This window comes from Octopus sinensis, linkage group LG5 (assembly GCF_006345805.1).
Source record: "Octopus sinensis linkage group LG5, ASM634580v1, whole genome shotgun sequence".
NCBI lineage: Eukaryota > Metazoa > Mollusca > Cephalopoda > Octopoda > Octopodidae > Octopus > Octopus sinensis.
In genome coordinates, this window is record NC_043001.1 from 115,615,953 (window position 1) to 115,641,716 (window position 25,764).

Here is a 25,764-nt window from a genome sequence, read left to right on the forward strand (position 1 = left end):
AAATTATTGTCAGTTTTTGTTTCACTTTTAACACGTAATACTGAAATAGTGGAGAAGATATGATATTGCTATGGGCTCGCCTTAAACAAGAAGTCGAACGTTTTTTTGATCATGAAAGTACATGGACTCTAAGTAAGGCATGTGTGAAATTTGAATGAAATTGGTTGTGTAGTTCTCAAGTTTTAGGGAAACACACAGACAGACACATTCTTTTCTTAAAGGTACTGAAGATAATTATGTGACTATTTCAGATGAAGCTCTCAGTAAGTATAATTAACACCAAATAACAAATAATTTTGTATTGGTTTCAATGTTTGGCACAAGGCCAGCAATTTTTTGGGAGGGAGAAATCAATTTCATCAACCCCATTGCTCAATTTGTACTTACTTTTTGTGTGTGTGTGTGTGTGTATATATGTATATGTATGTGTATATATATATATATATATATATATCATCATCATCATCATGGCACCAGGCCCAGTCTGATCTGGCAATGTTTCTAAAGCTGGATGCCCTTCCTAACGCCTACCACTCCATGAGTGTAGTGGGTGATTTTTACGTGCCACCAGCACAGGTGCCAGACGAGGCTGGCAAACGGCCACAAGTGGATGGTGCTTTTTACGTGCCACCGGCATGGAAGCCAGTCAGGGTGACGCTGGGAACGGCCACGTTCGGATGGTTCTCTTATGTGCCACTGGCACTGGTATCACAGCTACAATTTCCATTGATGTTGATCGATTTTGATTTTTGATTTTGATTTTGATTTTGATTTTCACTTGCCTCTACAGGTCTTCACGAGTAAAGTTTTGTGTCCCAAGAAGGAAAGGTATGCATAAGTGGACTGAGGCCATGGGTTATGGTCTCACTTGTCCTGCCGGGTCTTCTCACGCACCGCATACTTCCAGAGGTCTCGGTCTCTAGTCATTTCCTCAGTGAGACCTAAAATTCGAAGGTCATGCTTCACCACCTCATCCCAGGTTTTCCTGGGTCTACCTCTTCCACAGGTTCCCTCAACAGCTAGGGTGTGGCACTTTTTCACACAACTATCTTCATCCATTCTCACCTCATAACCATACCAGCGCAAACGTCTCTCTTGCACACCACAACTGATGCTTCTTAGGTCCAACTTTTCTCTCAAGGTACTTACACTCTGTTGGGTATAAACACTGACATTACACATCCATCGGAGCATACTGGCTTCATTTCTTGCGAGCTTACGCATATCCTCAGCAGTCACGGCCCATGTTTCACTGCCATGTAGCATGGCTGTTCGTACACATGCATCATACATATATATATATATATATATATATATATATATATATATATAGTGGAGGTGCAATAGCCCAGTGGTTAGGGCAGCATACTTGCAGTCATGGGATTGCAGTTTCAATTCCCAGATCAGGCTTTATGAGTGTTTATTGAATGAAAACACCTAAAGCTCCATTAGGCTCCAGCAGGGGGGGAGGGGCAACCCTGCTGTACTCTTTCAACACAACTTTCTCTCACTCTTACTTCCTGTTTCTGTCACACTGAATCTCCCCGAGAACTACATTAAGGGTACACATGTCTGTGGAGTGCTCAGCAGCCTCTTGCACGTTAATTTCATGAGCCAGCTGTTCCATTGATCAGATCAGCTGGAACCCTCGTTGTTGTAACTGACAGAGTACCACCACCATATATATATATACATATATATATATTATATATATACGCACACAATTTGACCAAAAGTCACCCAAAAGTAAATCAAATTTCCATAAATACTATCTGTAATTCTGTATTGGCTCAAATGGAAAAATGTGTCTCTCAAGAAGGACTTCATGTGTGTGTGTGCATGTATATGTGTATGTATATATATATATATATATATATATATATATATATATATATATATATATATATACATTTAATTTTAGATACCATGCACTACACACTGAAATAATAAGTTTTGCATTTTCCATTTCTTTTCTTCAAGGTACTGAAGATAATTATGCAACTATTCCAGATGAAGCTCTCAGTAAGTATAATTAACACCAAATGACAAATAATTTTGCATTGGTTTCAATGTTTGGCACAAGGCCAGCAATTTTTTAGGAGGTAGAAATCAATTTCATCAACCCCATTGCTCAATCTGTACTTACTTTATGTGTATGTGTGTATATATGTATATATATATATATATAACCCATGCTAGCATGGAGAACGGACGTTAAACGACGATGATGATATAGATATATATATATATATATATATATATATAGTGAATTGAAGAAATGGAGTTGAACGAAGATTGAACAGAAATCGTTTTATTGCATTCTACACGTGTTTCGAAAGGCACAATTTACCAAATTCCGATTGAATAATGAGACCATATTGTGTCTTTCTCTTCAGGAAGAAATAGGAAATCCGTTGGAAAAAACAAAAACAGAACAGAGGCGGAGCAAAACAAATCGAACAAGGCTCCTAAGAGCCCATGGCCAAACTGTTTATCAATGTATGTTGAAAACGGGTGGTGGGTGCGTTGAAGATTTTAACGGGTCAGGCAGCGGTCATTCCGGTGGGTGAGGGCACGGGGTGCCTATGGGTAGTTCGGATAGTGCACAGATAGCCGATTTGGTCGGAATATATATTCTCTACGAATTGTCCGACCAATTCCCGGAGATCGCGGGCGGCCTGTATCGTGACGATTGTCTGTTTTACCTGCAAAACACCACGAACAGAATAGTGCAGAAAACTAAGAGCAGGTTAGCTAGGTTTTTTAATAGAATGGGCATGAATATAGTTTTTGATAATGAACTCACCAAGGCTAATTTCCTAGACGTTACACTTAACCTTAATAGCGACTCATACTGCCCTTACCATAAGCCTTCCACTAATTTGAAGTATGTCAGTGTCTTCTCCAATCATGCCAAAACCGTAACAGACAATTTGGTTAAAAACATCTCTCTAAGATTGTCTGGCTTGTCCGCTAGTGCCGATATTTTTATGCAGAAAGCGGAATTTTATAACGCCGCACTATCCAAGGCCGGTTATAGGCAGAAGGTAATTTATATTGATCCGGCCCTTCCGATGCCATCATTCGGTCATCAGGATAGGGCCGTCTATAATAACATAAACAATTTAAGTAGTGACGGGAGCGCGGCGGGTGCTGGGGCAGTCGCTCTCGCATTTAATTTAGCGAACAAGGATAATTATCGGTCCGGGGGATCTCACACTAACCCAAAACCCGTTATTCATCCGAGAATCACCCACCCGAATGCGAGAGCTGGCGTCCCGACCCACCACATAAATAGGAATAAGCATATATGGTTTGTAATTCCCTTTGGTAAGCAGATTAGAACTAACCTCCCCCTCATGTTTCGACAAGCCATCGCCAATAACTTCCCCAGAAATTCCAAATATTACTCCACGGTTAACTCGCATAAAGTTAGGATAGCTTTCTCCAACACTAAAAACCTCGCCTAGATAATCGCCTCCCATAATAATAGGCTGCTTACTAAGACCCTATCACCTTTTTCCGGAGGCACAGCTTCTTCCGCTCCCGGTTTAATGCTCAGTAGGAATAATAATAGTAGCAATAATGATATGAGAGCCAGTACAGTGACTCATAATCTCAGCTCCAACCAGGGATTATATGCTAGGGGTATAGTTATAAATAAGGGTGTTGTCATTGACGGTAGCAATGGCAGTAGTGAGGTGAGCGCAGCTCGGCTCGTTAGGGTAGAGAGTCCCAATAGCAACTCCAGCATCGTTTCCGGCAATAGCAGCACCACGGGCACTAGCAATGACAGCACTCTGATTGATAGTGTAGAATCAGGGGTTATTCCGTTAGTTAATAGTGACGTAGTGGAAAATAAAGTAGTAAGCGGCTGCAGTTCTCGCAACAAATATAGTGACAGTAACACAGTTCTAATTTCAGAAACTAATCCTAACAGAATAAGGTTCACGTCGGTGAACTCCAAGATCAGAAACGCCGTCTACCAATGCAAGGTTTACACGGACTCAGATGTCTACGCTTATGTCGGGGCCTCATCGTCAAGATTGGCCTTACGAATCTCCAACCATTACGCAACTTTTCGAGACGTGAATAAACGCCAGACCACGGGACTTAGCAAGCTAATATGGCGATTGAAGAATACGAACTCAAGCTACAGGCTGGAATGGTCAATTTTGTCGGTGGCCCTCCCATTTGACAGGGGCAGAAGGAAGTGCAACCTTTGTGTCTCCGAACTCTTCCATATATTGTTCGCCAGAGACCGGATGGTAAACGGACTTTTACAGTCGGCTTTTCGATGCCCCCATTGGCGGCGTTATACTTATCTTGCTTATAAATAACGCTTATAAATAATACCTGCACCCGGTTACACTACTTATATGAAAATAGCCCTTGGTAATAAAGTCTGAAAAAGCTTTTAAGAGAAATATGATTAACCATTGCAAGGGGAATTACTCCTGGGAGACGAATGGTGTTTTGTTTTTGACGACGGGGGGTTTCTTTGACAAGGCATGATTAGACGAACACACGCACACATAAAATATTTTTCTGCCGCCCGACGGATTTTACAGCAGTGACCATTGTGTAGAGCTGTTTACCAACTGACGGCCGCGCGATCAAACGCACACACGTACACATAAAATATTTTCTACCCCCTGACGGATTTCTCCGCAGTGACCAGAGTGTAGCGCTTCTTACCAACTTGCGGCCGCACATATATAGAACAGTACACACACACATGTTTCTAAGTAGATTTTGTCTCGCCCCATATAATACACCTAATATTCTTTAAATAGTCAGAACTTTAGTCTCGGTCACAAAGAACATCTACGCACCCCGTGCCCTCACCCACCGGAATGACCGCTGCCTGACCCGTTAAAATCTTCAACGCACCCACCACCCGTTTTCAACATACATTGATAAACAGTTTGGCCATGGGCTCTTAGGAGCCTTGTTCGATTTGTTTTGCTCCGCCTCTGTTCTGTTTTTGTTTTTTCCAACGGATTTCCTATTTCTTCCTGAAGAGAAAGACACAATATGGTCTCATTATTCAATCGGAATTTGGTAAATTGTGCCTTTCGAAACACGTGTAGAATGCAATAAAACGATTTCTGTTCAATCTTCGTTCAACTCCATTTCTTCAATTCACTAATAATATTAAAATTCAATTATCCGCACCAACGCACGGTTGCAACACCATATGGTTGTACCTCCAACCGTGCTGTCTTCTGCTGTGATTTTTGCTACCAAGGTATCGGTTAAACTTTTGATTAATCTGCAACAAGATTATTCATCTTTCTATTTCACAAAATATATATATATATATATATATATATATACATATATATATATATAGTGGAGGCACAATAGCCCAGTTGTTAGGGCAGCATACTTGCAGTCACGTCTGTGGAGTGCTCAGCCACTTGCACGTTAATTTCATGAGCCAGCGGTTCCATTAATCAGATCAAATGGAACCCTCGTTGTCGTAACTGACAGAGTACTACCACCATATATATATACAGTTTGATGAAAAGTTACCCAACAGCAAATCAAATTTCCATAAATACTCTCTGCTGTAATTCTGTATTGACTCAAATGGAAAAATGTGTCACTCAAGAAGGACTTCAGTTTGAACAATTTCCATGATGTTTTACATTTAGTTGCTTTTATTAAACCCATTCAGTTGTTAAACATAAGTAAATCTTGGAATTAAATGGTTTTGATTTGCTGTCCGGTGATTTTGGCCAGCCCTTAACGCATTGGGCTGAGGAATAATTCATAGGTCTTTTCTTCACATTTAACAATGTGCACGGAAATAAAATACATTGGCAAAACGTTTTATGTTATTTGAGAGAAATTTCTGCTCAACAAGATGAATTTTGATTTTTTAAATTTTATTGATTTTTGTGCATTTTCAGATCATTAAAATGCACTTTCAAGAGGAAAAAAACTTAGCATTTTCCACACCATTTGCTTTTTCATTTAATCAATTTGTTAATCCTGCCAAAGCTGCTTTTGAGATTTGTCCTGTGTATTGAGAAGGAGCAATTTCTCAAACTACTACCCACCATTGGTTTTTGAGCTTCAAAAATGGGAATTTTGACCTCAAGGATGGATTACACAGCAGTCAACCAATTCAGTTCAATGAAGAGTGATTGAATCATCTTCATCACAAAAATTCACATAAATATGAACTTACTGTGCTTTGAAACACATCTTATATATATATATGTACACACACACACACACACACACACACACACACACACATATATATATATATACTTTATTTAAAGCAGCAGAATATTCAACAAAATCTGTTACTCATTGGAGGCATCTACATCATTTTGACAGCCTCCAGAGAAGCATACATACACATGCGCACACACACACACACACACACACATATACATATATATATACACACACACACATTCGTGCTGTATACTTGACCTCCACTCTCATATCTTCTTCCATTCTGTATTTATAGTGATGATACTTCAGAATCAGGGATGCTGGTGTGTAAGGTTGTAAGAGTTTGGGAGAAAAGGAGGTGAATACAAACCATGGAATGAAACAGGTCAAATGAACATAGGAGTTTTAATAAATCATGAACAGGGAAAGGATTTACGTATAGAAGGGGACACAGTAAGAAAAAGGAATAGATGCTGACTGGAAATAGTACAAAGGAAAGGAAGTGGCAACTCACAGTACAGAGATGGCAATATGTATGGTATAAATGTATGGTGTATTCTATTTTTGTCTCTTACAGCAGCAGCATAGCACTTTCGACAGGAGAATGATGGAGGGCTCATTATAGGGTCATGAGTTGTGGGGCTGGCAGTTGTGATTAGTGGGGAAATTAAGAAAGGGATACCAATTTGAAGGGTGGAGGATCATTTGTGGTAGGAACATGGAATGGATGTCTGTTGGAAGTGGCAGCAGATGTAAGATGTGGTGAGTAGTGGAAAAAGGGAAAATCAATAACAACAGTGGAGGTTAGCTCATTGATGGTAAGGATAAAGGAAAAATGTCAATAGGAGGTGAACCATACTTAGGAGTGGTTTTTAATGGCAGGAAGAGGAAATGTGAAGAAGAGAAAGATGCAGTTTAGAAGAGCTGATTTAGTTCGGTTTCTTGGGGTAGCATGTGTGAAAACATTGTTGCATATAAAATATACACTATCTATATAATAATTTGCTTCTTTCTTCACCTGTTATACTTTAGTTTGATAGAGAGGTGGAAATGGAATGAGTGAGAGGTTGAGTAAGAATGAGAGAAAGAGGGAGAAATGTGGGTAGAGAAGCAAGAAGAAGAGAGGAGTATAATAATACACTAAGGTCAAATGCATCACGTAGTTAGTTGAAGGGGGAGGCAAAGAGCAAGACACAAATACGATGAGAGGAAAGTGGGAGAGAGAGAGAAGTGTTAATGACATACTGTAGGGTGGAAAGAGAAAGAGGGAAATGTTAAAGACATGAAGATGGGAATTACATGGTTAAAATGTTTGTTGAAGAGGTAGAGAGAAAGAGAGAAATATAAGGTGCTTAGCAGAAGGAAATTTCAAAATCATATACTATTTTGCAACTGGAAGTGAAATCACTTAGCAAAATACAAATAACAATCATCCTTTCTTTCTTAAATAGCTTTGCTTAATCTCTTTCGTTCTGTGGAATTTCCACAGATCTCACTAGTATTTTATTTTTTTTAGTTACTTTTTGTACAATATCAAAATATTAAAACTATCCTCTCCAAACAATAAATGTGCACATCTTTCTATAATTTTTTGAAGCTAATGAAGAGCAATATGCTGAAGCTAGTGGGCCCAGTTATTTAGAATTGAAACCAGCAGGTAAGTATAAACAATATTGTTAGTACACAGCATGATCTTAGAAATTATCTTAAACATTAACAGAAAGCTAACAGTCATGAAATGTATCATTCTCTAACTTTTATCTATTAATATGTGTGTATGAGTGTGTTTGAGTCTGTCTCATTAGCATTTATTATTGTAGTATCAACACAATACTAACATAACGCTATTTATTGTTTTTATTTCTAATTTTTTAAAGACATGAAGATTTCTTACGTTAATGTTTCAAGGAAACCTGATGGTAAGTATATAAGCAATCGAATAATAAAATTTCATTCATTAGAGCAAGAGTTAGCACAATTTTGGTTCACTCTTTCTTTGAGTAGTATAGGCAGCTTAATGCATGTCTTTCATTTGTTCCAGTCATTGGACTGCAGCCATGCTAAGGCACCACTTTCAAGGGTTCAGTCCAACAAATCCACCCGAGTACTTATTATTTTTAAGCCTTTTACTTATTCTATTGGTTTCTTTTGCTAAACTGCTAAGTTCTGTGGATGTGAACAAACCAACACAAGTGTCAAGTGGTGATGGGATCAAACGCAAAGGCACACACACTCCCTTATATATATACCAAATCCATTCACAAGATTTTGGTCAGCCCAGGATTATAGCAGAATACACTCGCCCAATGTGCCTCATCATATGACGAAACCCAGACCCATTTGTTTGGAAATTAAACTTCTTACCTCACAGCCACACCTAAAAACCTTTCAAAATATTAAAATTCCATTGCATATACGATAAACTTCTTACAGATATTCCTATTTAACTCTGATATTTTACCTTTTTATCAATCCTTACCCTTAATGATGTAGTTCATAAAAATTTATTTTGTAAGCTTAATTTGTACAAAAAAATCCAAATAATTAAGTAATAATGAATTCAGTAGATATTTGCCAAGGCATGAGACACAATGAATGGGAATAAATTTGCAATAGTAAATGTGATTAACTGTTCTCCTCCAGTATCCAAAATCACTCCTGTTTATTTATAACTCTAGCAAGAAATTTATCTTAGAAAAACCCTTATTGCTCTAAACATATTTGTGAATAGCTTCCCTTAATGTTAATATCAGAACCAAATATTGAATTGATGGAAATAGTACATACTGTACTAAATATTGACAATTAAATTAGTGTTAGTACATTCTGAGATTATATCCTAGAGAAGTACACTTTGTACAATCAGCCTCTCAATAAGTTCTACTTTTACAAAATCATTAGCACACTCAGCATCCAAACTCTATCTACTAATCCCTACAGAACACTGAAGAGATGGAGGATATTGTGGCCTCTTGGCAGAAACGGCCGTAAGGAACTGATATTTTATGTTTTACTTGTATATATTTGTGTAGCACACAGTCTTTGAATGTGTATGTATTTTTATAATACTCCCTTTTGTTTTGGAATAGATAGACTTAATAGAATGCCTACTGGCTGATCTATGTAATTTTTGTATCCCCTCCATTTTCTTTTTGCCGGATATATATATATCATTCCCCATGATAGATCGCTAGCCACTGAACCTTTCTCTATTTTCTCTCCCTCTTTTTATATTCGTCCCTGTTTATTTCTGTGTTCCTTTCTGTCAAAGAGCGTCGGCTTGAAACATAAAAGACTTTCTCACTTCCCGAGCGTTAAACTAATACATCTGTTTGTTGTTTACACACCCATCCTCGTCTTTTGTTTTGTTTTGTTTTTGTAAATTCTCACTATATATATATATATATATATATATATATATATATATATATATATAAATGAGTGGAAAATTTACAGGTAAGTGTGTTAAATAATAAGGCAATAAAAGAGAATGACTCTCCCCAGACACCACAAAATATGCTTCAACACACAAACTCATATAAAGAATTTTGCAAACCAAATACAAAAATGAAGAATAGAAATGGCTTTTCTGATAATTTTTCCACTTCAATAATTAGATGTTTATAAGTTTACAAACAGGTAACACCTGAATTCAGTTAGTCAACTAAAGCATGGGTGAGGGCAGTTGTTGAGGCCATTGCTTCTGCTTTCCTTTTTTCTTGAAGGTCCTTCCACAGCAACAGGCCAGTAAAGAACTTTAGAAAAGGAAAGCAGAAGCGATGGCCTCAGCAACTGCCCTCACCCATGCTTTGGGTAACTATTTGAATTCAAGAGTTACCTTTTTCTAAACTTATAAACACCTAATTATTAAAGTGGAAAATTATCAGAAAAGCCATTTCTATTCAGTTTTTCAGATATCTAATACTGTACCAAGGGCTTTCTATTTCTTTTTCTACTATCTACATATAGCTGCTACTTTCTGTGTATCATCAAAATATTTAAATCACACCCTCCAAACAATAAATATGCCTTTCATTTTATTTCTTGATGCTGTGGAAGAACAATGTGCTGAGGTTAGCGAGCCGAAATATTTAGAAATGGGACAACGAAGTAAGTACAATCAATATTGCATGATCTTAGAACCTATCTTTAAAATAGACAGACAGCTAACTATTATGAAATATGTCACTCTCTAACTTTTGTGTATTTAATATGCATGTATGTATGTGTGAGTGTGTTTGAGTGTATCTCATGAGTATTTATTATGGTAGAATCAGTACACAGCTATCTTAATTTAAATATTATTTATAGCCATGCTATTTGTTCTTTTTTTCATTTCTTAAAGACACGGATGGTACTTACGTTAAAGTTTCAAAGAAACCTGCTGGTAAGTATATAAGCAATTTATTAACAAAAAATTACATTCATTAGAGTAAGATTAGCAAATATCTCATTCTTTCTTTGAGTAGAATATGCAGCTTAATATATATGTATGATTGAAATTAAAACTTTGAAAATGTTAAAATTTCATTGCATATGCAATGAACTTCTTGCAAACATTCATATGTAACTTATATTTTACACCTTTATTTATCTTACTTTTATTAATGCAGTTCATATGCATATATTTTTAAAGTTTTATTTAAACAAATAACCCAAATTGGTATACAATTAATATTGAATTCAGTAGATACTTGCCTAGACATGAGACACAAAAATGGAACAGATTTCAAAAGGTAAATGGGATCAGCTTTTCCCCTTCAGTATCCAAAATAACTCCTGCTTATGGATAACTCTAACAAGAATGTAATCTCAGAAAAACCCTTATTGCTCTAAACATATTTGTGAATGGCTTCTCTTAATGGTAATATCACCACCAAATATTGAAGTGAGGGAAAAAGTACAAACTGTACTAAATATTGACAGAATTAAATTTAGTGTTAGTACATTCTGAGATTATATCCCAGTGAAGTAAATTTTGTACATTCAGCCTCTCAATAAGTACTACTTTTACATAATCATTAACACTTTTCTTGTAGAATAGAATTTTGGGTGCCACTTTACTAAGGAACCCTCTTTCCAAAGTCTAATTTTGAAATGGCATATTAACCAAAATTACTCTTTGTTTACTCTTGTTCATACCAAATAGATTTATTAGACAATACTTTTCTTTTATGCAATATGTAAATGAGAGGATGAAGAACATATTCAGTACATGGACTTCGCCTGGATTTAAATATTTTTTGTTTCTAAATACATATATGTGTATATATATAATTATATTTGAAGAAAAAAGAATAGAAATGGCTTTTCTGATAATTTTTCCACTTCAATAATTAGATGTTTATAAGTTTACAAACAGGTAACTCCTGAATTCAGTTAGTCAAACAAGACATGGGTGAGGGCAGTTGTTGAGGCCATTGCTTCTGCCTTCCTTTTTTCTTGAAGGTCCTTCCACAGCAACAGGCCAGTAAAGAACTTTAGAAAAGGAAAGCAGAAGCGATGGCCTCAGCAACTGCCCTCACCCATGCCTTGGTTGACTATCTGAATTCAAGAGTTACCTTTTTCTAAACTTATCCACATCAGATCTTGTTTGTTTCATTCATAAAATCTGCATCTCTTAAAAGGAAGTCAAATATCTGAAAATCGGTTATATTGATGTAGTTTTACATGCTTATTCCTGTGAAGCCATGTACTTATGGAGAAAAAATTTGATGAAAACTCGAAAAAACTGTGTATTTTTAGCCAATAGTGAGACAGAAATTTTCTGTGATGTAGCATTCTCAACTTAGTGGTGTCAACTTTAAGGTTTTACCCTGTGAAATTTATAGTTTAGCATCTGTGAAATGACCTGTTCATTGTAGGTTTCTAAATAAACAGAAATACCTAATGAAGTCAACATCTATCATCTTACTGTTTCTTTTCTCTCTTCATTGATTTCTGTATGTTTTGTATATTTTTATTTTTATTTGTTATATTAATATAAGTGAATAATTCCGGGTAGAAGTAGGGGTCCACCAAGGTTCAGCCCCCAGTCCCTTTTATTCATCATAGTCCTCCAAGCAATAACAGAGGAATTCAAGACGGGTTGCCCCTGGGAGTTCCTCTATACTGATGACCTGGCCCTCATAGCAGAATCACTACCGGAACTAGAAAAGAAATTTTGGGTGTGGAAGTTAGGTTTAGAATCAAAAGGCCTTATAGTAAATGTAGCGAAGACCAAAGTTATTTAAGTAGGAAGGTGAACTCATCACACACACCCTTAAGTAGGTGGCCCCGCTCAATCTGTAGAAAAGGTGTAGGTAGAAACTCTTTAAGATGTACCCAATGTAAGCTATGGACGCATAAGAGGTGTAGCAACATCAGAGGAAAACTAACTGAGAAGATAGCTTTCATGTGCAGCAGATGCACAGGGGCAATAGACACCACAGATGCTCAGAAAACAGATTCCATCACACTCCAGGGGGAGAAATTAGAAGTAGTTGATTGTTTCCACTACCTAGGTGACCAAGTTAGTAGTGTGGGTGGATGCTCAGAGAGTGTCACCACTAGAATACGAATAGCCTGGGCAAAGTTTAGAAAGTTTCTACCCCTACTGGTGACAAAGGGTCTCTCGCTCAGAGTGAAAGGTAGATTGTATGACACATGTGTGTGAACTGCCATGCTTCAAGGTAGTGAAATATGAACTGTGACAGCAGAGGACATGTGTAGGCTTGAAAGAAATGAAGCTAGTATTATCCGCTGGATGTGTAATGTCAGTGTGCACAGACGACAGAGTGTAAGTGCTCTGAGAGAAATGCTGGACACAAGAAGCATCAGATGTGGCATGCAAGAAAGATGTTTGCGCTGGTATGGTCATGTACTATGGATGGATGAGGAGAGATGAGTGAAGAAGTGCCACTCCCAAACAGTTGAAGGAATCCAGGGTAGAAGTAGACCCAGGAATACATGGGATGAGGTGGTCAAGCATGACCTTTGAACATTGGGCCTCACAGAGGCAATGACGAAATACTGAGAACTCTGGAGGTATGCTGTGACTGCGAAGACCTGACAGATAACGTGAGTTCATGGCTGTTTCCTGCACCAGCTTCACATAGCAGCCCCAACCCATCCAAAGTACCTTCGACTGCAGGACGGCCTGCTGTGCTTACCTTGGATTGTAGGGTGACCTGCTGTGCTTAAGGAGACCTACTGAGTCAAATACATCAACATCAAAATAAAAATCAAATGGAAATTGTAGTTGTGATACCTGTGCCTGTGGCACATAAAAAGCACCATCCGAACATGGCCGATGCCAGCGCCACCTTGACTGGGTTCTGTACCGGTGGCATGTAAAAAGAACCCACTACACTCACGGAGTGGTTGGCTTTAGGAAGGGCATCCAGCTGTAGAAACACTGCCAGATCAGACTGGAGCCTGGCGTAGCCTCCTGGCTTCCCAGACCCTGGTCGAACTGTCCAACCCCGTGCTAGCATCGTTAAATGATGATGATGTATGTATGTATGCGTTTGTTTCACATTAGTTGTTACAGTTGTACTTTATGAAGCCATTGATTTCTACACACAGGAATCAATATAGGTTGCTTATTTCAGTATTATGTATACCTGTTATGTATTTGTGTACATCACCAATATATATGTGCATGTGGATGTATGTATTCATATATAAGTTTATATGTACATTAATGCATTCATGTGTGTGTGTGTGTGTGTGTGTGTGTGTGTGTGTGTGTGTTTGCAATGGGGGTGTCTGTCTCCAAAACTCTAAGTTTGAGTAATGTTTTCATGCTTGGATTTGGAAACTACAATAAGAATAATCAATCCAATAGACTTTCTAAATTCAGCAGAGTTTATTTCTATTCACTTATCTTTATAGACCCAAGTTCCTTCAGCATTTGTCCATATTTGGATTTCCAGATTTGGCTTCATGAATAATATAAATGATGAAAGAGCTGAATCTAAAATCTAGTTGCAAAAAGGGAAGGTCCAAGCTGTTCATGTAAACATTGTTGGGTGGAGTTCTTCTTGTGCCCTTTCAATAGTGTTCTTCCTGAGTCCTTTCAGTTTCAGACTTATCCTTCAAATAATGTTCTACATGCATCATCGAAGGATTTGAAGAATCATTTTGTTCTCATCATATCCAATTCTGAACAGGCAATATTGGCATGATCACTTTCATTATCATCTTCAGGAAAAGAAGATTCATCACAAATAATTTTTTCCCATTCTTTATGGAAGCTGGATAACAATTGTGAAATCTCTTCAAGGCTTAGCTTTTGATTCTTTGATATTTCGTGGAAGGATTACAAAGGACAAATGAATAGTTGGCAGGCTGTCAATGTTTTATACTTGTTGAATTATGATGCAATACTAATTGTTTGTTTCATAAAAATGATGCACTAAATAGTAGTATTGCATCATCTTCAGATGTCTTAGTAAATGCTGTTAGAGATCTTTGCCCCAGTATGGGATGAGGTTGTGCAAACTGATCTCAAAATGCTGAGCCTTACAGAAGAGATGACAATGGATTGGGAGGGTTGGTGCCCTGCCATGCTCAAGAAGACCTGCCCATAGCAAGCAGAACACCTACCCAAAACCTGGTCACAGTATCTCAACGTGCTGTGTGCACTGAGGATACAACTTTTTTGTAACCCCGTAGTCCTGTATCATATTCTGTCGAGTTTTTGCTAGAAGACTATGAAAATCAATGTTTTTTTTTTCTATTTGCTCAAAAAAGTTCACTCATGACTAACTTTGAAATTTTTATATTTGGTTGCATTTGGGTGGGTTTCCAAAAACTAGAACCCTGATAGAATAATAAACAATAAAGGAAAAAAAGATCCATAACTGTTAAAAGAATTATATTCTACATTCCAGACCAATAAAAAGAAGGTAAGTCATATAAAGTCAAATTAGTCAATAGTCAAGTTGCGGCAAGTCTAATAGAGAGAATGAAACTCAATGGCAGGTTAGCTTTGTTCTTGCATGTGGTGTGTAGTTCTTGCATGACTTTAATTGCTCACTCATAGCATTAATTGCTTCTGCTGATCTTTAATTTTGAGGGCTCTTGTTTCCAGTGATTTGTCAAGCATATCAAAGAAGTCTTGTAGAGTAGTAAGGTTTGTGATAGCTCTGCATAATCTTCAGCTCTATACACTTGGTCACTGAACCAGTGGTCTGCCCAGTCATATGAGATGACTAGCAGACCATCTGCAATCTCTCACATGTGACGTAAGTAAAAATATAAGAAGGGCTAGGATTGTTTGCAAATTCCATCTGGCATTACTGATGTTTGGAATTTTCTGAAACTTGATGAAAGGGATGTCTCTCTTTCCATGGAAGAACTTGAAGGCATGGGTTAAGTGAAACAGAAACTTCATATCTCTCTCAACCAGCTTGATCTACTATGACGATTTCCATTCTGGAAGGAGCCTTGGAGTTCTTCATACCTTGTCATGAGTTCTTTGACAAGAAAATATCCGATGTTGAGTGAATTGCTTGCACTAGCTAGCTCCTCATCCATAAAATATGCAGGATTCTGTCCAAGACATGGTGTTTGTTGCTCATGAATTGTGGCTCATCATAGCATTTGTTCAAGAAATTCTCTGCAGTCTAACCACTACCCAACTCTTTCATCCGGTATTCACACTCGTCGTATCAGCAATAATCATTTAGTGAAATTCATCCAAGATGCTTTTCAATCCTTCTGCAATGCTTCTCGACCTTGTCACCACACAGCTTCAGAGCAGCCAGCTTAATTTCACTTGTTTTGTCTTGATGAATTACCACTTGATATTCATTTCCGTCAATATGTTTACCATCAAAATGCAGGTCCCATTTCTGATTGCCTAGTGTATTGATCAAGTGTTTCTTCATTACACCAGCTTTCTCAAACAGTGCATTGTAAAATGCCTTGCTGACTAGGAGCTGGGATATCAATGTCCTCCTCTGACAATTCTTTGCAGATTTTCGCAGCTTTGTAGGTAGAGACATTTGTCATCAAATATGTCATCTTCACCATAATTATACTCTTCAATCTGTTCTTCTTCAGAGTCACTGTCAGTTCCAGGGTTGCTGAGTTTGATAAAGAATGGGAGGCTTCAGCATCCGAGCATCTTCTCTTGGAATTATGGATAGTGTGCTTGCTTGCAGCTTTACTTGTTGAATAACCCATTTTGCCCTGGCTTTGGAGTTGGATAGAGTAAAGCATTTTATCATCAGCATTGAGCCATTCATTGCAGACTTTGTTGATATTGAACAGTTCTTCTAATGGCTCAAATTGTCTTTTTTAGGTGCATTTGTCATACAAATGAAGCACATTTTTGAGCCGGGAAATGATTGGAAAATTCAGCTTATCTCTTCACAGTAGTGTCACCTCTTTCAATAATTCTGTCACTCTCTTCTTTCTGCCTTTAATTGATTTCCAAAAAAACTGGTCCCGACCAGCAACCTTCTCCTTGAGTGGCATTTGAATTCTGCTGTTCAGTGAGGCTTCATCTACAGACACATGACCTCTAGATGAATGGGACTGGAACAGCACCAGATGCAGTGTTTATGTAGGCAAATAAATACAAAAGCGCCTGGAAGCATCCCTGATCTGGTCACTGATATATGTGGACTATGTTATAAAGAACAATGATTGCAGTGATTTCGGGTTCACCAGAACTCACATAACATCCAAGTGTTACTTGGATCATAGAATGATTCACAGCAAGGTATTTTTTAATCCATATGGAAAGAGGCCACTAAAATCCAGTTTACATCCGAGAATAAACATTGCTTCTTTAAAAAAATCTATAAATGATAAAAAAATTTGAAATACATTTAAATTCAAAGCTTGCAGAAATAGAGGAATGCCTAAAAATGTGGTGGCACAATATACATGACAGCATCAAATCATCTGCTGAAGTAGTTCTAGAATTTGTGAAGCACAAACACCAACAAGAATGATTCTCAAATTAAACCTCTCCTAGAAACTTTGCACAAGAGACAAAAGACATGGATCTCAGACAAAAATTTGCCAACATCCAGATTCCTATACATCTCTAGAGAAAATCTATGCAGAAAACTGCATGAGATGAAAAGTTTGGTGGACGAAACAAGCCCAAGAATTGGAACAGGCAGCTAACTCTCACAACTTGAGAACACTGTATAACATTCTGAAAAATGTGTTTGGTCCAAAAAAAGGTAGTACAGAATCTATTCTCTCTAACGATGTAACACAACTCATAAGTAGGAAAGATGAAATTCTAAAAAGATTACCTGAACACTTTAAATCTGTATCAAATCAAGAATCCACTCGCAATGCTGAAGAACTAGTGGAACATCCTTCCTTGGAAGAGACAAGTACTGTTATTGAAAAACTTTCCAATGGTAAAGATCTTGGACAAGACAATATTCCCATAGAGGTGTACAAGCATGGTAGCAGACAAATTGTAAATAAACTGTGCAAATTGATCTGTTTGATCTGGGAAACTGGATCTGTTCCCCAGCAGTTCAAAGATGCATGTATAATGCACCTGTACAAAAACAAAAGGAAGAGGAGTCAATGTGATAATCCCCTTTTCCAATAGAAGAATAAAGATAATCAAAAGAAAGGAGAAATGTGATGTTATTGGCAAGCTATTCTAGTATAATTTATTTTATTGATACCTGTTGGATTAAAGTTAAAGCTGACTTGTGTGAGATTTGAACTCAGAATGCAGAGGAACAGAACTAAATAGAACAAAGCATTTAGTCTGGCACTCCATTCTGGACATAATTTTTGGAACAACTGTCCTTCAAAGTTCCATACTTCATGGAAAAAGAAAAGTGAGATGGGCAGGTTTCCTTCATTTTGTTTCTAATCTTTTTATGTTTCATACATTGGAAAATTTCCTCACAATTTCTGTCTTTCACATCCCACCCCTCAATTCTGTGCCCTTTTTTCCTTCCGTATCATTTAGGAAATAATTTTGATTCTGATTCATTCTGCCAGCTTCAGTTCCATGGGGTTTATTATTTCTACCTCAGCTGGATCCAAACCTACCATTTACATTACTTGCCCACCACGCGCACAGTTTTGCTTCTACATCTCTGACAGGTTTGTGGGAGGGGTACACGACCAGGTGATTAATAAGTTCACATCATAATCCTGACATGTTAGTATTGAGTTCAATCCAACTCCATCACACCTTGAGCAAGAATCTTTCAGCCTAGTTTTGGTTTGATCTTTTTTTTATATTTTGTCTTCTACCTATGTTGGGTTTGAAAAAGGGACATTGCCTATGCCCTTCACAGACCATCTGGATGAATGAGGTTAATGATTAAGGCCATTGATGTGCCTTGTGAACCTTCATAAACCAACATCTGTGGGAAAGATATGAGCAGGGAAGGATTTCTTGAGAGAAACCATTTTGGGGAGGAAAAACTGAGCATAGCCATAAGTATGAGGCCTTTTAGGTAGGGCTGGATGGGTTTGGACATAAGAGGGATGATGAAAAGAGAAGAGGCAAATGGGATGGGAACGTTTGAGAGGAGGTGGGGTGAGCTCAGCTAGCTGCAAGGAGCAGAAGCCATATAGTACAGTAGAAATGACAGAGAGAGGGACAGAGAATGTCTGGGCATCAGAGAATGGAGCACATCTACGAGTGACTTTATAATTTATTGCATCCACCGCTGTTTTCAAAATCTCCTTCAGAGTGGTACAATTAAATGGCTTGAATGTGGATGTGGCTATTCAAAGCAACAGTAAAAACAGAAAAACTTCATGAAATATATGTAAAATATATATGAAAAATATATAAAAGAATAAGTAAAATATTAAAAAAATTGAACGAAAACATTTACAATAAAATTCTAATTGATAGATATAAATCTTCCAGAAAATAAAAAAAAGAAACAGTGATATACACAACCAAAACATGCGGATGAAGTGAATCTCATTGTGTAAAGAATCAGCAGAATGTGTGGTTAACATGATAACTAGCTGTTAATGCCTCACTGTCTGTTGATTGGCTAAAATTGATCAGATTTTCCCAACTTTAATTCCAAATAACATCAGATTCTTTAATTTATGAGATAAAGTAATTAGTTGAGCATAATCAAAATTCAGAACAGTATCGATACACCAAAATTGAAAACAAGCTGAGCAAAATTAAAGGGGGCTGATTTTGTGAATGAAACTAACTAGATCGCAGACATTTAATTATTAAAGTAGAAAAATGATCAAAAACGCCATTTCTATTCAGATTTTCAAATATATAATACTGTACCAATGGCTTTCTATTTCTTACTATATATATATATATATATATTTTTTAAAATTATGTCATTATAAGAGAAAAAAATTTTTTTAAAAAATTTCCTGATATTCTTCAGACATATTGACGCAAATATATATATTTTTTAACATTTAAGCCTTCTGTAGTTTTTCACTCTTTACTATTTCGATATATTCACCCACGTGCTTTCACAAACCAACTTTATATATATATATATATATATATATATATATATATACATATATATATATACTGCTACATTCTGTGTATCATCAAAATATTTAAATCATCCTCTCCAAACAATAAATATGCCTTTCATTTTATTTCTTGATGCTGTGGAAGAACAATGTGCTGAGGTTAGCGAGCCGAAATATTTAGAAATGGGACAACGAAGTAAGTACAATCAATATTGCATGATCTTAGAACCTATCTTTAAAATAAACAGACAGTGAACTATTACGAAATATGTCACTCTCTAACTTTTGTCTATTAATATGCATGTATGTATGTGTGAGTGTGTTTGAGTCTATCTCATTAGTATTTATTATGGTAGAATCATTACACAGCTATCTTAATTTAAATATTATTTATAGCCATGCTATTTGTTCTTTTTTTAATTTCTTAAAGGCACGGATGGTACTTACGTTAACGCTTCAAATAAACCTGCTGGTAAGTATATAAGCAATTTATTAACAAAAAATTTACTTTCATTAGAGCAAGATTAGCAAATATTCTTTCTTTGAGTAGAATATGCAGCTTAATATATATGTATGATTGAAATTAAAACTTTGAAATGTTAAAATTTCATTGCATATACAATAAACTTCTGTTGATGATAAATATACATATTACATATATGTGTAAAAATCTCATCACGCAATCAAACCAATGAAAGAGCCTTTTTCTGATCGCTCAACATGCTAAAAATAACAGCCAAAGTATCCCCCTTCCTAAATCACACGCGCAAATATTCTTTATTATATTCAAAACACTGATGCAAATTTAGAAAGGATTATTGGTGGAAGATTTAATGATAGAAGCCAATAATATGCTCATGAATTTTGAAAGAAATTTATCTTTATTTTCAAATGTAATTTCAACAAAAGTTTACATTCATCAAATATGACACTGCTAGATGCATTAGATTGCACCAACATACTTGCAACATCTTTATAAATATAATTTGCAACTGCAATACAGTTGTTTGTGGTAGACAATCACAACTACCTATTGATTTAAAAGAAGAACTGTTTCAGCAACCAATTAATGGTCCTTGACAATTTAAATTTTTGATTACTAAAATCACAACATATTCACTTACAAAAAATTGTGAAACATGTTCACTCAATACTGAACATGAAATTACTTCCAGAATTGAATTTCCTCCTGAATTTAAATATCTTGTTATTCAAATTAATAGACTTTTGATTAATCAAAATTTTAATATGGAAGAATCAAATGTGATATAATGAACTTCAAATCAAAAAGGCAGCAAATATTTGGCACAAATTTTCCTCTAAGAGCTGCTGTTATTCATAGAGGACGAACATCTAGAGCAGGCCACACTGATTAAAACTAGAGATGATATTTGTGGTTAACATGATAACTAGCTGTTAATGCCTCACTGTCTGTTGATTGGCTAAATTTCATACTAAGACATACTAAATTTCCTCCCAAATTGCCTGACATTGTTTTATTATTTATGGAAAAAAATGTAAACAAATTAAACAACAAAATTCAGTGGAATTGTAACTAAAACTTAAATTTAAGACGAAGATTGTATGATTGATTAATGATTATTTTAGAACCAAATTCATAAATAGAAAAAAGTAACAAGAACATTTTCTTAAATTTGGAAATTAAAAATAGTTTTTTTGGTTTATAAAATGGTTTTAATGTATGAAAAACCAAATATGTACATAAAATTGACAGTACAATAGTCGTCATTTTTTATTGCAAAATTAGGTTACATAAGGTGAGCCTGGTAACTGATGGTTTTGGGGTCTTGTTGTTTGTAACATTTGGTGAACCATTGTGCAACCAACAACATAGTAAAAATCCCAGCCATTAATTCAATCAAAACATATATTTAAATTAAACATGAAAAAATTGAAATATTATCATCACTTACATGGAAAAATTGAAATATTATCTTTGAGTATTTTATAAGGTAAAATCTTAAATCATTAACTGACACATTATTAATTAACTTATAACAGCAATGCGTGGAAAAATCATGGATTACATGGAAAAATGTGAGCATGAAAAGTAATATTCTTAAGATTATAAATCTGGAAAAGTACAGGACAAGTTATTACACATTTAAAAGTATAGGACAAACTATATTACTTCAAGTAAAGTAACGAATAAGAAACTTTTTACTTAAAACATTGCCACTAAAATTAAAATTTGAGTATTAAAAATCATTTTATTATAGTTTACAAATAACACTATACTTATTTAAGTAGAATTTGGCTAATTTACTACCTTAAATACAGAAAAAAGTGACTAATTAGACAAACTTACAAATTAGCTGAACAGTTTTGTACAATAAATTTAAAAGATGAGAACTGTTAAAAGTGAAAAATTAGAAGAACTGGCAGTCTTTGCTGCAATATTTTAAGTAAAAAGTTTCTTATTCTTTACTTTACTTGAAGTAATAGTTTGTCCTGTACTTTTACAGGTGTAATAACTTGTCCTATACTTTTCCAGGTTTATTGAGATTACTAGACATGAAGCATAATGTATAGAGCAGATTTGTAATGGTGAATGTTTCACATCTTGATCAGAAACTGTTTTGAGTACCCACAATCAGTCCTGCTCATGGACACCACTGATATGAAAGTAACATTGGAAGATAGTGAATGACTTCTCTTAATGGTAACATCATCATCATCATCGTCGTTTAACGTCTGCTTTCCATGCTAGCATGGTTTCTACGATTTGACTGAGGACTGGCGAATCAGATGGCTACACCAGGCTCCAATCTGATCTGGCAAAGTTTCTACAGCTGGATGCCCTTCCTAATGCCAACCACTCCGAGAGTGTAATGGGTGCTTTTACGTGCCACTGGCACATGGGCCAGTCAGGCAGTAATGGCAATGGCCACTATCAGATGGTGTTTTTTACATACCACCTGCACTGGCAACGACCTTGCTCGAATGTTTTTTTCACATGCCACCAGCACAAGTGCTAGTAAGGCAACACTGGTAGTGATCCCGCATGAATGGCGCTTTTTACATGCCACTGGCATGGAAGCCAGTTAGCTACTCTGGCAACGATCATGCTCGGTTGGTGCTCTTAGCAATCCACTAGCATGGATGTCAGTCATCGAATTTTATTTCAATTTCGATTTGCCTCAACAGGTCTTCACAAGCAGAGTTTAGTGTCCAATTAAGGAAGGTACGCATAAGTGAGCTGGTTACACCCCTGGCATAGGCCACGAGGTTATTTAAACATCATTATGTTTAAATATCAATAAAATATATTTGAGTGACTGATATAGTAGAATACCATACTAAATACTTGAAGGTGTTAAATTTAGTCCCACTGTATTCTGAGCTCAAATACCACTGATATCAGTTTTATCTTTCATCTTTTTCTGATCTACATAATAAATTTCAGTCATCTACTAGGTTGATTTTGCATGCTAATTTTTATTCACTGAGAAAACTCATTATTTGCTTTTTCTTTTTGCTGGGCTTTGTAATGTATTGCATATATTATATACTCTGTTGTATTCTACACCTGCACAAACTAAAAGTTGCCACCCTATTGACATTTACGAAAACAACAAAGAAATGAGATAAATCCATAAGTGGTTATATGAAGATATTGTCTTAAAACATATTTATTTTGAAATAATCTTATCTAATGACCTTTCATGCTTTGTTTTCTTGAAAGTAGATAGTGTCAGAATAGTTGAGGTATGATTAAGTTCTTTCATTTTGTAAGTATTGTTATTCATGAATTTAATACTGTATTTAAAGTCAAGCTATTTTATTGGTTTTACTTCGTTCGTAATATTGCCTTACTGAAGATGTCATGTATTGAAAACCATCCCTCAAATATGTTCTGGAAGTATAACTGTACATTCAAAAATATCCTAAACTCTAAACTTATATTAACAGTTTCTTACATTCTCTTTAATTCTAACCTGATTATATCGATATGGAGAACATGGGTATATAAAATAATGCAAGTAATAGTAAACTAAAATCTAAGCCTATGAAAGAAGAAACTATTTATACTTATATTTCACTGAATTATATATATTAAATAAATAAGTCTCTTTTTATCTTTTTCTTAGTTATGATTATATATGTACAGGATTTGTGCACTATCATTTCATCCATATTCATTGGTGAAGCTTGGATTTTCTATATATTTCTAAAAATACTTATGGAATTAGAGGAATTAGATTTAATTTATTCTTATCATTTTATATTACCTAAATTTATCTTTAAGAAACAAGAATTTTTCATTCACTATATAGTTCTGATATTTTTCTCATTTCACAGCAGTTTTAGGCTGAATTACATTTAGATATTTAAGTTTTTATTAATTTTCTTAAATTCTTATAAAGTTTTTTGATATTAGTTACTTAAATTCTCAAACACTCAGTTACTAAATTGGCTTGCTACCTGTCTTTGTTTAAACTCTGCATGAGTTTCTGAACTTACAAAATGGAAACATACAACCATGAATTCTTTCATCGCTTGGCATTCATATGTGTTTCAACTTGATGTTCTTCAGAAATGGAAATCTGTAAAGCATCTTGCAATTAGAAACAATAACTTAATTTTGTTAAAGATCACCAAAATACAACAGTGCACATCTCAAAAAAAACATCTATTACACCTTTTTCACTCATGAATATTAAAACTTTATGTAAATTCTAACACTCTTCATATATCTTTCACTGATCTAAAATACCCCAACTATCCAAACTTCAGTGCCAAACAACTATGACAATAAGCAAACATCACCAAGAAAAATTTGCTCTCATCCCCACATCAGAATCGCACTGTAAACTCCCCTGACAGTTGCTGCAAAATCTACCAAACCAGAAAATCATCTAGGAGAGAGCTGATAGTTATTGGTACAGAAAGCACATGTTCTATAGGAGAACCCATGAAAAACTGTTCAAAGGAACAATTAACACTGAAATTAATGTACTAGATTGACAGACAGTTGCACATACAACACTAGTTGCAAAACCCGAGGAGCATATGACCAAAAACTTCAAGCTCATAGCATACTTGGAGGTTATGTATGAATTATATTCAGTTTTCTTGAATGCATTCCTCCACGTCCACTGTGGAATAAGCAATATGGTGGCTGAAGAGTAGTCAAGAGGAAAGAAAGGAGTCTTAGGCTGGGATGAACAGCTTCTTATCAACCTTCCTTAAGATAACAAAACAGCATTGCTAAAAGTTATTGACTGTATGGCTAGACTCTAAGAAGTTGTTTGATTCTGCTTATTACTTATGGATAAGAGAGTCACCTCATTTTGTTGAGGTTCTAAATGATATATTCATTGTTATTAAGGGACTGACAACATCATGGCCCACAAGAACTATCAATAAGAACTGGGGCTACCACTATAGTCACTAACAAAGTTATATTATCTACAGGAATATTTCAGGGTGACAGCTCATCTGTAACGCTTTTCACCCTAACAGCGAACCATTTGTCAGCCTTTAAAGGATTACATGACAGGATCTGCATCCACATCTTTTTTGTTTATAACCTTACTACTACTACTACTACTTCCAATCATTTTAGTATTTAAGTAAGCATGCTCTAATATTCAATTATTTTTCTGCAAAGCATGTAATTACTTTCAAAATTACCAAGCATCATGTTTAAGAGATCAGGATCTCATGTGCATTTTTATTCTTTCATTTTGTAGGTTACCAGTGAAGGTCTATGTTCTTCAGATGAACAAAAGGAACCTAGAAGCTTCCAGAACTGAATGAAACCTTGTGAGCAACCAATCAGTCTCTTTGTCATCATTTCATGGACACTTTTGCAAGCACTGAAGATTTGAACTAAATATCTGATACTACCATAAAATTATTGATTTCTGTTATATGCTATAACTGCTTTGTTTTTGTATATAATTCATTGACAATTTCTTGATTTATCTTCAGTCTTTATAAATGTCTATCTATAACTAAACATTTGCATCAATGAAGTAAACCCAATTAAATTTCAGTATTTCTTTCCTCTTATATGAGTCATCATCATTTAAACACTGTATGGATATTTAACAACATAGTTATGAATATCATTGATTTTTGGAA

General features: G+C 35.7%; 1 protein-coding gene across 1 annotated transcript in view; it reads left to right on the forward strand.

Annotated features, from left to right (window-relative positions):
* The window catches only part of LOC115212247, a 37,232-nt gene that overhangs the window by 9,409 nt on the left and 2,059 nt on the right, over positions 1-25,764 (forward strand). The window contains exons 2-9 of the mRNA XM_036503006.1: positions 1,981-2,022; positions 7,793-7,852; positions 8,073-8,114; positions 10,243-10,305; positions 10,541-10,582; positions 19,790-19,849; positions 20,084-20,125; positions 25,371-25,764. The exon at positions 25,371-25,764 is cut by the window's right edge and continues 2,059 nt beyond it. Coding sequence (XP_036358899.1) covers positions 8,075-8,114; positions 10,243-10,305; positions 10,541-10,582; positions 19,790-19,849; positions 20,084-20,125; positions 25,371-25,381 — 258 coding nt within the window. The 5' untranslated portion in view covers positions 1,981-2,022; positions 7,793-7,852; positions 8,073-8,074 and the 3' untranslated portion in view covers positions 25,382-25,764. The remainder of the gene's footprint in view (positions 1-1,980; positions 2,023-7,792; positions 7,853-8,072; positions 8,115-10,242; positions 10,306-10,540; positions 10,583-19,789; positions 19,850-20,083; positions 20,126-25,370) is intronic.